The sequence below is a fragment of the Pituophis catenifer genome, unplaced genomic scaffold, assembly GCF_029215685.1.
Source record: "Pituophis catenifer annectens isolate HBS135680 unplaced genomic scaffold, rPitCat1.0.hap2 SCAF_101, whole genome shotgun sequence".
Lineage (NCBI taxonomy): Eukaryota > Metazoa > Chordata > Lepidosauria > Squamata > Colubridae > Pituophis > Pituophis catenifer.
The window spans coordinates 50,002-62,357 of record NW_027256981.1 but is presented as its reverse complement, the minus strand read 5'-3'; the positions used below and the strand labels follow the sequence as shown (position 1 = coordinate 62,357).

Genomic DNA, 12,356 nt, shown 5'->3' with positions numbered 1-12,356 from the left:
TGTTTTTATTTTTCTGCTCAGCATCTAGAGGGAAATTCTTGGGTTCCCAGGAACATGAGGACTAGAAAACTAGTTTTAAGCTCTTTTTTTTTGCCTTCAAAAAGGCTTGGTAGGCAGACTTGAGTGACTTTGCAATGACACGGCTTCAGCTCCTTTTTTTTATATCTCGTCTTCCTCAGAAATCTTTCTTCTATTTTCCTCTTCTGCCTTCTACCTTCCTCTGTCTTCTGCTTTCTTTCTTCCAGCTTCTTCTGCCTTCTATCTTCCCCTCTCCTTCTATCTTCTGCCTTCTTTCTTCTATCTTCCTCTCTCTTCTGCCTTCTTTCTCCCAGCTTCTTCTGCCTTCTTTCTTCTAGCTTCCTCTCCTGCTTCTTCTGTCTTCGTCTTCCAGCTGCTGGTCTGACAGCTCCCTTGCTCGCAGCCTCCTTTTATACCCTTCTCGCCCCATACCCGCTCTCTGCTGATTGGTGGCACCAACTTGCCCCTCACGATTTCCATTGGCCCTTAGCCAGGTCGTCCCATTGGCCCTTCCACCTGCGCTTCGGCCAATCTCTTGCTTTTTCTCAGGCCTCTTCCCATTGGCTGAAAACGAGAGGTGTTCGAACCTCACTGTTTGCCCCTAAGCTGAGCCAAATTGTACCTTGGTGCTTTAATGGACATTGGGGGGTTGTTGTTTTTTTTTTGGCAGTAATGTGGAAATAAGCCTATATTTGCCTTTTCTTATACCCTTCCCATTTCCTACGGTGGGGAGGAAGATGATGAAGGTTACAGAGGCAATCTGGTGCAGCGGTTAAGGCACCAGGCTAGAAATCAGGACACAGTGAGTTCTAGTACCTACCTTGGGTAACTTTGGGTCAATGACTAGGAGATGGTGAGTTCTAGTCCCGTTGATTGATTTTGGGACTTTGGATTGCTGGGTGACTTTGGGACAGTCCTCCCAACTCACTCTCTCTTTCTCTCTACCCAGTCCACCTCACAGGGTGGTGGCTGTGAGAAAAATAAGAGGAGGAGGAGGAAGCAATATTGGATCTATTCATTGCCTTAAGAGTTCTTTATAAAAATAACAAAAGCTCAATAATAAATCTCACCTTTTGCAAGGTGGCAGGCTTCCTAAGAAAATTAAGAAAACTAAGATCATGGCATCCGGCCCTCTCAATTCCCGGCGGACAGACAGACAGACAGATAGATATAGATACTGTATAGATAGATACTGCAGATAGACAAGATATTGTGGATAGAGATTGATACTGTATAGATAGAGATACTGTAGATAGATAGATAGATAGATAGATAGATAGATAGATAGATACAGATGGATGGAGATAGATAAAGTTAGATAGATGATATAGAGATGGATGGATGGATGTAGATACAGATAAGTGAGTAGATAGATGACAGATAGATATAGATACTGTATAGATAGGTACTGTAGATAGACAAGACATTGTGGATAGAGATCAATACTGTATAGATAGAGATACTGTAGATAGATAGATACAGATGGATGGATGGATGGATGGATAGAGATAGATAAAGTTAGATAGATGATATAGAGATGGATGGATGGATGTAGATACAGAGAAGTGAGTAGATAGATGACAGATAGATAGATATAGATACTGTATAGATAGATACTGTAGATAGACAAGACATTGTGGATAGAGATTGATACTGTATAGATAGAGATACTGTAGATAGATAGATAGATAGATAGATAGATAGATAGATAGATAGGGATGGATAGATAAAGAGGTAAAGTTAGATAAATGACATAGATAGATAGGGATGGATGGATGGATAGAGAGATAGATAAAGTTAGATAAATGAGATAGATAGGGATGGATGGATGGATGGATGAAGAGATAAAGTTAGATAAATGAGATTAGATAGATAGATAGATAGATAGGGATGGATGGATAAAGAGATAGATAAAGTTAGATAAATTAGATGGATGGATGGATAGATGGATAAAGAGATAAAGTTAGATAAATGAGATGGATGGATGGATAAATTAGACAGACAGACAGACAGATAAAGAGGATGGGAGAGAGAAGCAACATTGAACGAACGAATGAATGAATGAATGAACAGAACCGAAACTGAATCCCAGAAAAAGGGGGGGGGGAGAGAGAGAAGAGTGAAAGGTCACGTGACCTTCAACCCGTCCGAAGCGCCGCCAGGACAATTCCCCAGCAGGCCACGCCCCCCCTCCGGCGAAAGCTCCTCCTTCCCTCCCGTCCTCCGCCGAGCTCCTCCCCTTTTCCCGGGCGGGCGGGGTTTCCGCTTCCGCGGGCGGTCGGTGGCTCGGCGTGCGAGGGAGAGAGCGGCCGGCGCGGCCATGGCGAAGAGCTCCTTCTCGTCGCGCTTCCGCCGCCTGGACATCGACCAGTTCGACGAGAACCGCTTCGTGGAAGAGCCCGAGGCCGCCGAGGCCGGGAGCGGAGCCGGCGCGGCGGACAGCAACGGAGGGCCCGGCCCGGAGGTGGAGGCGGCGCTGCGGCAATATCCTTTGGGAGGCTCCCCCGCCCTCCCTTCCCTTCCCTCTCCCCCCGCCTCTCTCTCTCTCTACCTCCCTCCCTCCCTCCCTCCCCCTTCTCTCCATCCATCCATCCATTCTCCTATTCATCTATCTATGTATCTATCTATCTATCTATCTATTTATCTATCTATCTGCTATGTATTTTCCTTTCTTTCTTTTTCTCTTCTTTAACCTACCTACCTATCCATCCATATCTACCTATCTATCATCTATATCTGTCTATCCATCACCTCCATCTGTTTATCCATCCATCATCTACCTCTATCTATCTATCTATCTATCTTCCATACCTATCCATCCATCCATCCATATCTATCTATATCCATCACCTCTGTTTATCCATCCATCCATCCATCTCTATCATCTATCTTATCTATCTTCCATACCTACCTATCCATCCATCCATCCATCCATCCATCCATATCTACCTATCAATCATCTCTCTATATCCATCCATTCATCACCTTCATCTGTTTATCCATCATCTACCTCTATCATCCATCCATCTCTATCATCTATCTTATCTATCTTCCATACCTACCTATCTATCCATCCATCCATCCATATCTACCTATCAATCATCTCTCTATATCCATCCATTCATCACCTTCATCTGTTTATCCATCATCTACCTCTATCATCCATCCATCTCTATCATCTATCTTATCTATCTTCCATACCTACCTATCTATCCATCCATCCATCCATATCTACCTATCAATCATCTCTCTATATCCATCCATTCATCACCTTCATCTGTTTATCCATCATCTACCTCTATCATCCATCCCTGTCTATCTTCCATACCTACCTATCCATCCATCCATCCATCCATCCATCCATATCTATCTATATCTATCCATCACCTCCATCTGTTTATCCATCATCTACCTCTATATCCGTCTATCTATCTATCTATCTATCTATCTATCTATCTATCTATCTATCTATCTTCCATACTTACCTATCTACCTATCCATCCATATCTAGCTATCTATCAACTCTCTATATCTATCCATCCATCAACTCCATCTGTTTATCCGTCCATCATCTTATCTATATATTCATCCATCCATCACCTCCATCTGTTAGTCCATCCATCCATCATCTGTATCTTCATCCATCCATCACCTCCATCTGTTTTAGCCATCCCTCATCTAACTATCTATATCATCTTATCCATCCATCACCTCTGTGTTTGTCTATCCATCATCTAATCTAAATGTCTTTTCATTTTATCCATCCATTTTACCTATATTTCTGTTGGGCTGTCTCATATCGGTCTGTATCTTTATCTTTTTATAGTGTTTATCAGCATCTTCCTGTTTCTGTGTCTTCTGTCTATATACATCCACTCTCTCATCTATGTTCTTTATCTCTATGTATCTATCTTATTTATCTCTATCTAGCTATATATCCACATACCTCTATCTATGTATAAATCTATCCTATCTATACATCCATCTCTCTCTCTCTCACCATTCTATCCACCCACCAATCTGTCTCATTTCTACATCTCCATCCTTGAACCCATGTCTCCTGTCTCTATTCTACGTATCCATCTATCATACCGGTATGTTATCTATCCATCTGCCCATTCTGTCCGTCATGTATACCTATCTCACTCATCATCACTCATCTTGTCTCTCTTATCCATCCCTTTACCATAGCTCCCTTTGCCCCCCCCCCACGCCCCTCAAACTTGGGTGGTCTCCCCCTTCCTCAAAGGCTTCATCCATATCTCTATCTTGGGCATTGGCGCCCATCGTCGGGAGTTAAAAGCCCATCGATCTTAGCCCGGGAGCAGCTGAAGAGCAGATACGGCTCCTGCTCTGTTTTCTTTCTTGCCATGGTGGATTTTGGGTGGAGGTCCTTTCACAGGCTACCTTTTTAAATAGGTCCTTTCCCTTTGCCTTAGTCTCTCCTACCTAGCGACTGAAGATATGCAGTTCTACCAGGCAAGTGACTAAACATTCAACCGGAGCGTGATGGCTGCTGGTTCAGGATTTTGCCAAGTTTTTTTTTAATCTGGGTGGGTCGCCTAGAGGTGATTTTGGCTTCCTGCTTGGAAATAGAGGAACCCCACGGGAAATAATTTTACAACTCCCTGGCTAATCCTCGCTTTTCCCCTGCAGTAAATGTCCTGCTTTTTTTTTTTTCTGATTGCTAGTGGTTTTGAGGTGTCTGCGGCCTCATTTCAGGTCTCCTGTAATGTTCCTGGCATTTTTTTGGTGCTCTGGAAACCGTCGTGTCTCTTTCTATCCGGGCTTGATTGACGCTTCGAGGGTGCTTTCGGCATTTATACGCCCACCAGTTCATTCCTAGCCTGCAGTGTCTTGCCTTAGAAATCCCCTGTCTGTCTGGATTTGCTTCTTTTTCTCTGCATTTGCAACGCGTCTTTTTTTTTTAAAAAAAGCCCTTTCCTTTTCCCGGGCCCGCAGGTTGAGGCCTGCCCTTGATTTCACAGCCGCACACGTCTCCTTCCTTCCCTGGGTCGAGCATCTAACGGTTTCCCGATGGCATGTTGTTTAAGGCGACAGAATGAGGGGGCGGTCATAAAAAGACATGTTGAGACAATGCTGGGGCGCTGTGTGGGAATTTGTTCCCTGCAGTTGCCAGGTGCAGGCATCTGTGCGGGATGGGCCTTGTGACTTTGATCTGCCAATTTTTTTTTCTTTTTTTTAAACTTCCGGAGAGCTTCTGAGAAACCTTCCAAAAAAAAAAAAAAACCCTGTGAAATGAAAGTGTGCAGCAGCTTATTAGCCTGTGAACGAGAAGCCGACAAGCCCGCAGAGGTGAAATAAATGTGACAGGACAAGATTGCTGAGGAATGGGGTGGGGAAACCCCACCCCGGGACGGTCCTCGGTGCACCAGGAATGGTGATGCCATGCAGTTATCAGGTGTAGAATCAGGCATGGCAGGCAGGGACCGGTCTGGCTGGATCTGAAGACACGGGGATGTGGGGTGGTAGAGGTGGGGTTGTTTCCGCCAGCTGGGATCCCGTGAATGTCGTTCGGCCTGTTCCTGATCGTGCCACGACAGATTTGTAGAACGTGGAGCAAGGAGAGCGGTTGGGAGACGCTCTGATGATTCTGCCCTTTTTTTCAGCAACGGGGAAAATTAAAAAAAAAAAGGACACGGAATTGACATTTACCCAGAGCAGAATTAAAATACCTCCGGCACGATGGGGAAAGGAAAAAAAAAAACCTCAAACCAATATCTTTAGGCTGCGTTTGCGTGCTAAACTTGGTTAAGTTTAACCTCGGTTGGCTTTGCTGCAGCTTGGCTATCTTTGATTAGTTTATGATCGTGCGCCACCCAGCACATGGAGTCTAATTTCGTGACCCAATCCAGACAGACCCGGAGCAAATATTTTCCCCTGGCTGCTCTTCCCAGGGGGGGGGGGCGAGAGACGATGTCGAAAACACTTTTTTGAGATCCAGTGTTTTCTAAAAAAACGTAATAAGGATGGCTTGGTTCTCCTAGGCGAAAGGCTTTGCTTTGGAGTTGTACTGTATCCTCGTTATTTTTTGTTTTGTGCCTTTGCAAATCTTTCGCCGGGCTAAAACGGAATTCTTTCTTGGCTTGTACTCTGGACAGGGATGGAGGCAGTTGTCACAAGTTGTATATATACCCTGGATACCGGAGCAGTTCTTTTCCCCAGAATGGCGAGGTTTATTATTACAAGCCAGAGGTTTAGAGCAACAGTCACCAACTGGTGGCCCGTGAGAAAATGTTGGCGGTCCGCAGAAAAATTATTTGCCTGTCTTTATATTGCACTAAATCAGAGGTCGTCAAACTACGGCTGGATACGTGCAATGAAACGCTTGTGTTGCTGCAGAGAGTCTCCCCCTTTGGGGTCTTTTTGTGTGGGTCGCGGGGGGGGAGAGTTTTATGACTGCACAACACACCCACAAATTCCTTAACTTCATTTATCGCACGGGGGACTTGCTTCGGGCCTTCCACGCCGCTTTACGAAACTCTCCTGTGAACACCAAGAACCCAGTTGCAAAGGTAAACGGGAGATTTTTAACTTCGTTCTATATCAGGTGGTCGGCAACCAGCGGCTCCGGAGCCGCATGCGGCTCTTTCGTCCCTCTGCTGTGGCTCCCTGTCGGGTGACCCTACCACTGGCTGGCCCCGCCCTCCCCTCCCAGTCCCGGTTCTCTGTCCTAATGACTGGCCGGGTAGGCATGGCTGGGAGGAGGTCATGTGACTAGGTGGGAGTGAGTGACGTCGAGTTGGCCACACCCACCCAGGTTTTGTGGCTCCCGGTGTTTTCTTTTCTGTGGGGAAACGGGTCCAAATGGCTCTTTTGAGTTTTTAAGGTTGCAGAGCCCTGTTCTATATTGACGTGACCTCAAATCAAATCCCCCTAGTTGGTGAGAATTCTGGAGGGCAGGAAAATTGGCAAAGGGAGCTGCCTGGCTTTCACCTGAACCCAGTTAGTTGGGGGGTTTGAGAGAGCCGTGCCTGAATTCATTCTGCAAAGGGTGTGCAGGTAGTCGCTTAGTGGCCGTTCAAAGTTACAACGGCGCTGAGGAAAAAAAATGGCTTATGACAATTTTTCACACTCTGCGACCGTTGTCGCCAGAGAGCGGCCGCGCAGAACCCTTCCTGGCGCAGCCCGTGTGTGAGTCGGGGTGGCGCTGATGGCCTCACTTGGCTCCCCTTGCCTTTCTCCTCAGGAGCAGGCCCAGGAAGTGGTGCTGAAAGTCCTGACGTCCTTCAAAAGCAGCGAGATCGAGCAGGCGGTCAACTCCTTGGACAGCAACGGCATCGACTTGCTCATGAAGTACATTTATAAAGGGTTTGAAAAGCCGACGGAGAACAGCAGCGCCATACTACTTCAGTGGCATGAAAAGGTACGGGCGAGTATCCCACCTTGGAAGCTAAATTCCTCACTTGTGACTCGGCGGGGCCTCTCCGCTGTGTGAGCTGTCTGTCTGAGGAGATTCTCAGCCATCCCCTCAGGTCACGGTTGTCCCTGAGGTGATTTTTTTTTTTTTTTCCTCAAGAGGCAACAGGACTTTCCGGTTTTTCTTCGAAGACATTTTGCTTCTCACCTGAGAAGTCTCTTCAGCTCTTCTTCAGAGCTGAAGAAGCTTCTCGGACAGCGAAGGGGACGACGTATATCAATTCGTTAAATAAACGCATATCGCAGCCTCGCCCTTGTTCGGCGCAACGAGCGTCCTAGCAAAAGGCAGCTGCGCAGAAGGTCTAAAAGGACTTTGGAGTTTTGCTACCCTGTTTCCTCGAAAATAAGACATCCTCTGATAATAAGCCCAATCGGGCTTTTGAGCACATGCGCTAAAATAAGCCCTCCCCGAAAATATTTAAACGCAGAGCTGGAAATCAGGTAAGACGGTAAGAGGAGCCCCATCTTGCTCCAAAATAATAAGACCTCCCTGAAAATAAGGCCAAGTGCTTATTTCAGGGTTCAAAAAAATATAAGATAAGGTCTTATTTTCGGGGAAACATGGTATATTAAAAAAAAAAAATCTCTGCCTTCTTGGATGATAGGTGGGTTCGTTCGGGGAGACGGCCGACATGCCGCAGCGGCTAATTTTCCGTTTTCTCTTCTCAGGCATTAGCGATAGGCGGACTCGGCTCCATCGTCCGGGTTCTCACCGCACGGAAAACGGTTTAAAAAAGCCGGGGGTCCCGAGACACCAAGAACATTTTTGGGAGCCCTCCACATTTCAGGTTACTCCTCCACGACCGGCAGCTTCCCACTCGAAACATTAGTTGGGGAGAAGGAAGGAAGGAAGTCTTCTCTTCCCTTGGGAGGCGCAGGGAGAATGCTGGTGCGTTGGTTTTCTGACTGAAGGACTCGGAGCCAGGAAGGGAAGGGAGGCAGCCTGCCATTTTGCATGGCAGCGGCGGGAAACGGGGTGTGTGTGTGTGATTTACGTTGGCAACCAGATGCCCGTTTCCTGAACGGCGGGGTTGCTGCTGCTCTTAGCCCGCTGAATGTGTGTGTGTCTGCGCGCGTGTGTGTGTGGGTGTGAAACTTTAATTTAAACACATGTTTGCGGTGTTTGGGGGGGGAGGCATGGGGAGGGGGTGGTAGCTACGGTGTCAGAAGCAAAGGTGTTAAGGGAAGGCAGGCGTTTTCGCGCAAGCCTTTTTTTTTTTTTTTTTGGGGGGGTACATAGTTAAGAATCGCCGGGTTCAGCGCGGACGTCAGTTTCATGTAAAGTGCCTGCTACTCTGTAATTAAAATAAAAAGTTCTTGGAGAGTTAACTTTAAACTGCCTAATTGCTCTTGTCTTCCATGAAGAGACGCCCGATTGGGTTCCTTAGGCTTAAACAAACAAGCTACGACTCACTTTTTTCCATAAAGTTCGTCATCTGTATTTGCTTCCATGCCAGCTTTGCTATGTTTAAACCAGGAGTCGGCAATCTTAAACACTCAAAGAGCCACAAAGGTCCTAACCGGAAGCCCCCCCCCATTCAATTCTGGTTCCCCCACCATAGAGTCTCCTAGTGCGGTGTCCTTTTTCCTTTACCGGTTCTAACCGAAAGCCCTATCAATTGTGGGGCCGACCTGCGACAGAGAGCCACAGCAGAGGGATGAAAGAGCCACATGCGGCTCCAGAGCCCCAGGTTGCTGACTCCTGGTTTGAACAAAGCACAGCTTTTGGACCGAGGAATAAAACCAAGGTTTGTTTAAAAACAGGGAAAGGTGGGCACCTGAAACAGGTAGGTTGGGCCTCCTGTGGCCAGTTTTTTTTTTTTGGTCAAGGAAAGTTTGTACAGGTAGTCCTCAGCGGCCACAATTGAGGCCAAAATTTACGTTGCCAAGTGAGGAATTTGTTGCATTTTGCCCCTATTTTACAATTTTCCTTGCCACGTTTCTTAAGCCAGTCGCTGCCCTTGTTAAATTAATAACACGGCTGTAAAATGAATCTGGGCTCCCTATTGACCTTGTCAGCAGCTTGCAAAATGACCCCTCTGGTCATAAATATGAACTACAGAATTCAGCCAAGTGTCTGAATTCTGAACACGTGACCATGGGGGAGGAGGGGACTGCTGCAACGGTCGTAAGTGTGAAAAACGACCATACAAGTCACTTTTCAGCACTGTCGTAACTGCAAATGGTCACTAAGTGAAGTGTTACAACCCGAGGACTACCTGCATGGTTTTTATATCCTCTGTCGCAGACTCCTTTGTGCTCATTGCCGCAAATAATGTGGCTTAGCCTGGAAAGGAACCAGATGTATCCTTCCATTCCTTCTTCAATTAGCATTTTCTCCGTTTTTTTTTTTTTTTAAATCGCTTTCAAAACTGGATGGAGACACCCAACTGTTTTACGTTCAAAACACTTTGGGGAGCCTTGGATTTCCGAAGAGGCTGGTGCCGTCTCAGATCGAAAGCCTGGTTTAGTTTTCTAGCCGCCACACCCCACCCCACCTCCCTTTCCCACAATGACTCAACCACTCCCAAAAAAGCTTTTTTAAAACCGTGTTTCCCCGAAAATAAGACCCTGCCTTATATTTTTTTTGAACCCCGAAATAAGCGCTTGGCCTTATTTTCGGGGAGGTCTTATTATTTTGGGGCGTGTGGAGCAAGATGGGGCTTCTCTTGCCATCTTATCTGATTTCCAGCTTCCAAATTGTCGTCGATTTCCAGAAGTGACGACAACCGGGCGCCGCAATTGCTACCGGTTCTCCGAGCCGCCCGCCACGATCGCTACCGGATCGGGCGATCCGGTCTGAACCGGGAGCATTTCACCCGTGGTTTAGATCAAGAGGTGATCTTCTCTCGTGTGAAGCTGAAATAAATCATTTTGCAAACGATAGCAAAGAGCAGATGGATTCCAACCGGTTGCATTTTCTTTAGCCTTTTTCTCCACCGTCAAGTTCGGCCAGGTTGAAGACGTTCAAATTCGCCTCCGTGAGGGCCACTACTCAACCCTACGTGTATCCAGGAGAAGCCCCTCCCAGCAGGACTTCCAGTCCTTGAAGGCATCTCACCAAAGGAACAAGCAAGAAAAGTCAAGAAATCTCCAGGGTTAATTCCAAACAAAAAAAAGAAAGAAAATGTATTGTACCACAAATGAGGTCTCACTCAAAGCCAATCACATCCATCGTTAAAAAGAGTCCGTTATGTACACAGAATGAGTGGCCTACCCAGAGAAGAGGCTTTCCCTATAGACATACATACGCCTGGGAGTAGTTTTATGTTCTCTCTGTACAAGGAAAGGAAAAGTGCATTCGTCGCTACAAACCCTCGGCCTTGCTCTGGCCAGCTTCACAATTCAAAACAACGGCCAATGGAAGCTCTCTTTTCTACAGAATTAGCTGAACCCCCATCTCGAAGGGAACCTGGCCAGCCTTTGCCCATTTCCTTCCGTCAAATCGAAAGACGACCAGCCTACTACCCAGCTGGTGTAAAAGATACTCGTTGCTTAGCAATGTGCAGGAAAATAGTGGCGCGGAACTGCAATTAGCAGGGTTTTTTATTATTATTATCATTAAAGGGGCCTGCTGCACCATCTCTAAATAATTTCGTAAAAACACTGCAGTTTTATTCCCGAAAGGTATGGCTTCGGCCGGCTTTTGGGGTGGGGGAAAAACATTGTTCTTTAAAGTTCAAATGAACCTCGAGTGTTCCAGGGTGTGAGTGTGAATTTGTTGTTTTTTTTTAAAAAGGAGTGGGGGAAAAAGCAGCAATACAGGTTTAACTGTCCATGCTTGCTTTCGGGCGGAGGATGAGCGTGGCTGCAATTAGCCCGTCTTAAAACCACTCATCGCTCGGATGGTTTTTTTACCGTGCGCAACGCGCCCAAATCTGTAATTTCCATTTCTGCAAATTAGGTGGCTATAACCCTTCCCTTTGCCACCAATACATCTGGGGTGTTTTTTTTTATTGTTAAAAAAAAAAACCAGCTAGAGCACTGCGGAGGCCTGCTTAAAACGGTTTTTCTTTTAAGAAAAAAAAAAAGAAAGAAAGAAAGAAACAATAAAATCCGGCCAGGTGGAAAGTTATTTAGAGCTACTTCCTTCCACCCACCCATCCAAACCGTTGGTAGCCTCCAACTGAGCCTGTTAGTAACCTTTCGTGATGTAGTGTTAATAGGCTGAAGGTGGCGGGGTTTGGTATGTACGTATCTGAGAAAGCCGAAATGCTTTCCGTCTCCTTAAGGATTGCATCCCACCAGAAAAGGTCGGAAAGGCTTCTGGAGATGTTGGTAGCCTGCCAAAGCCCAAAGGCACCTTAGATACCACCTACAGTAACTCTTTTCGATCCACAAGGCAGGGGCAAGAGAGGCCCCTTTTAACAGGTCAGCTTTGTAAACCTCTTCCTCGTCCCCCACCCCGAGTTCGTGGCACGCTGTGGGTCACCGCCGTCAAAACCAGCGTTGTTGGGCGCATCTTTTCATAGAAAACCACAAAGGCAACAACCACCCCCACCAAACCCAACAACCGGAGCAGAACATCTCGGCGCAGCTTCAGGACCACATCAACCTTGGGTTGGAGACGGACGGTCGGACGCTCCCTCGGGGAAGCGGCTTGGATCCGAACCAGGACATCTGAAAGAAGGGGGATCACCGGAATTAGAGGCAGAGTTCTAAACGGCTCTCTGAAACTTCCCTCCTACCTGCTTAAGGTGTGTGTTGTGGCCCGCCAGCGGAACTGGCAGCAGAGTCGGACAGTGAGGAGGTTGGGAGGAACTTGGGAAAGCTGGGACGAGGGCTCTGCGTCAGAGGCAGAGAGGTGGCCAAGGCCATCTGACAGTTATGTGCAGCCTCCGGAGTCTGACAGCAGCGAGGCAGGAGAACAGTGGGAGCCTGTTCCCAGTGTGCGCATG

The 12,356-nt window shown here is 46.9% G+C and overlaps 2 protein-coding genes across 2 annotated transcripts in view; one reads left to right on the top strand and one right to left on the bottom strand.

Moving 5' to 3' along the window:
• Nucleotides 1-2,283: 2,283 nt before the first annotated feature.
• On the top strand, nucleotides 2,284-8,799 carry ARPC5L (actin related protein 2/3 complex subunit 5 like). Its single transcript, XM_070956580.1, has 4 exons — nucleotides 2,284-2,502; nucleotides 6,482-6,554; nucleotides 7,229-7,405; nucleotides 8,128-8,799. Exons 1-4 carry the CDS (start codon nucleotides 2,339-2,341, stop codon nucleotides 8,188-8,190), a joined length of 477 nt encoding a protein of 158 aa, XP_070812681.1. The 5' UTR covers nucleotides 2,284-2,338; the 3' UTR covers nucleotides 8,191-8,799.
• Nucleotides 8,800-10,557: 1,758 nt separating this feature from the next.
• The window catches only part of GOLGA1 (golgin A1), a 31,099-nt gene continuing 29,300 nt past the window's right edge, over nucleotides 10,558-12,356 (bottom strand). Inside the window, exon 24 of the mRNA XM_070956579.1 lies at nucleotides 10,558-12,078. Coding sequence (XP_070812680.1) covers nucleotides 11,998-12,078 — 81 coding nt within the window. The 3' untranslated portion in view covers nucleotides 10,558-11,997. The remainder of the gene's footprint in view (nucleotides 12,079-12,356) is intronic.

Excerpts from the sequence above, each read along its gene's own strand:
- ARPC5L (XM_070956580.1), top strand. The coding sequence starts at position 2,339 with ATGGCGAAGAGCTCCTTCTCGTCGCGCTTCCGCCGCCTGGACATCGAC. Across the intron at positions 2,503-6,481 it reads GTGGAGGCGGCGCTGCGGCA|GGGGGACTTGCTTCGGGCCT; the intron begins ATATCCTTTGGG and ends CATTTATCGCAC. Across the intron at positions 6,555-7,228 it reads CCAAGAACCCAGTTGCAAAG|GAGCAGGCCCAGGAAGTGGT; the intron begins GTAAACGGGAGA and ends CTTTCTCCTCAG.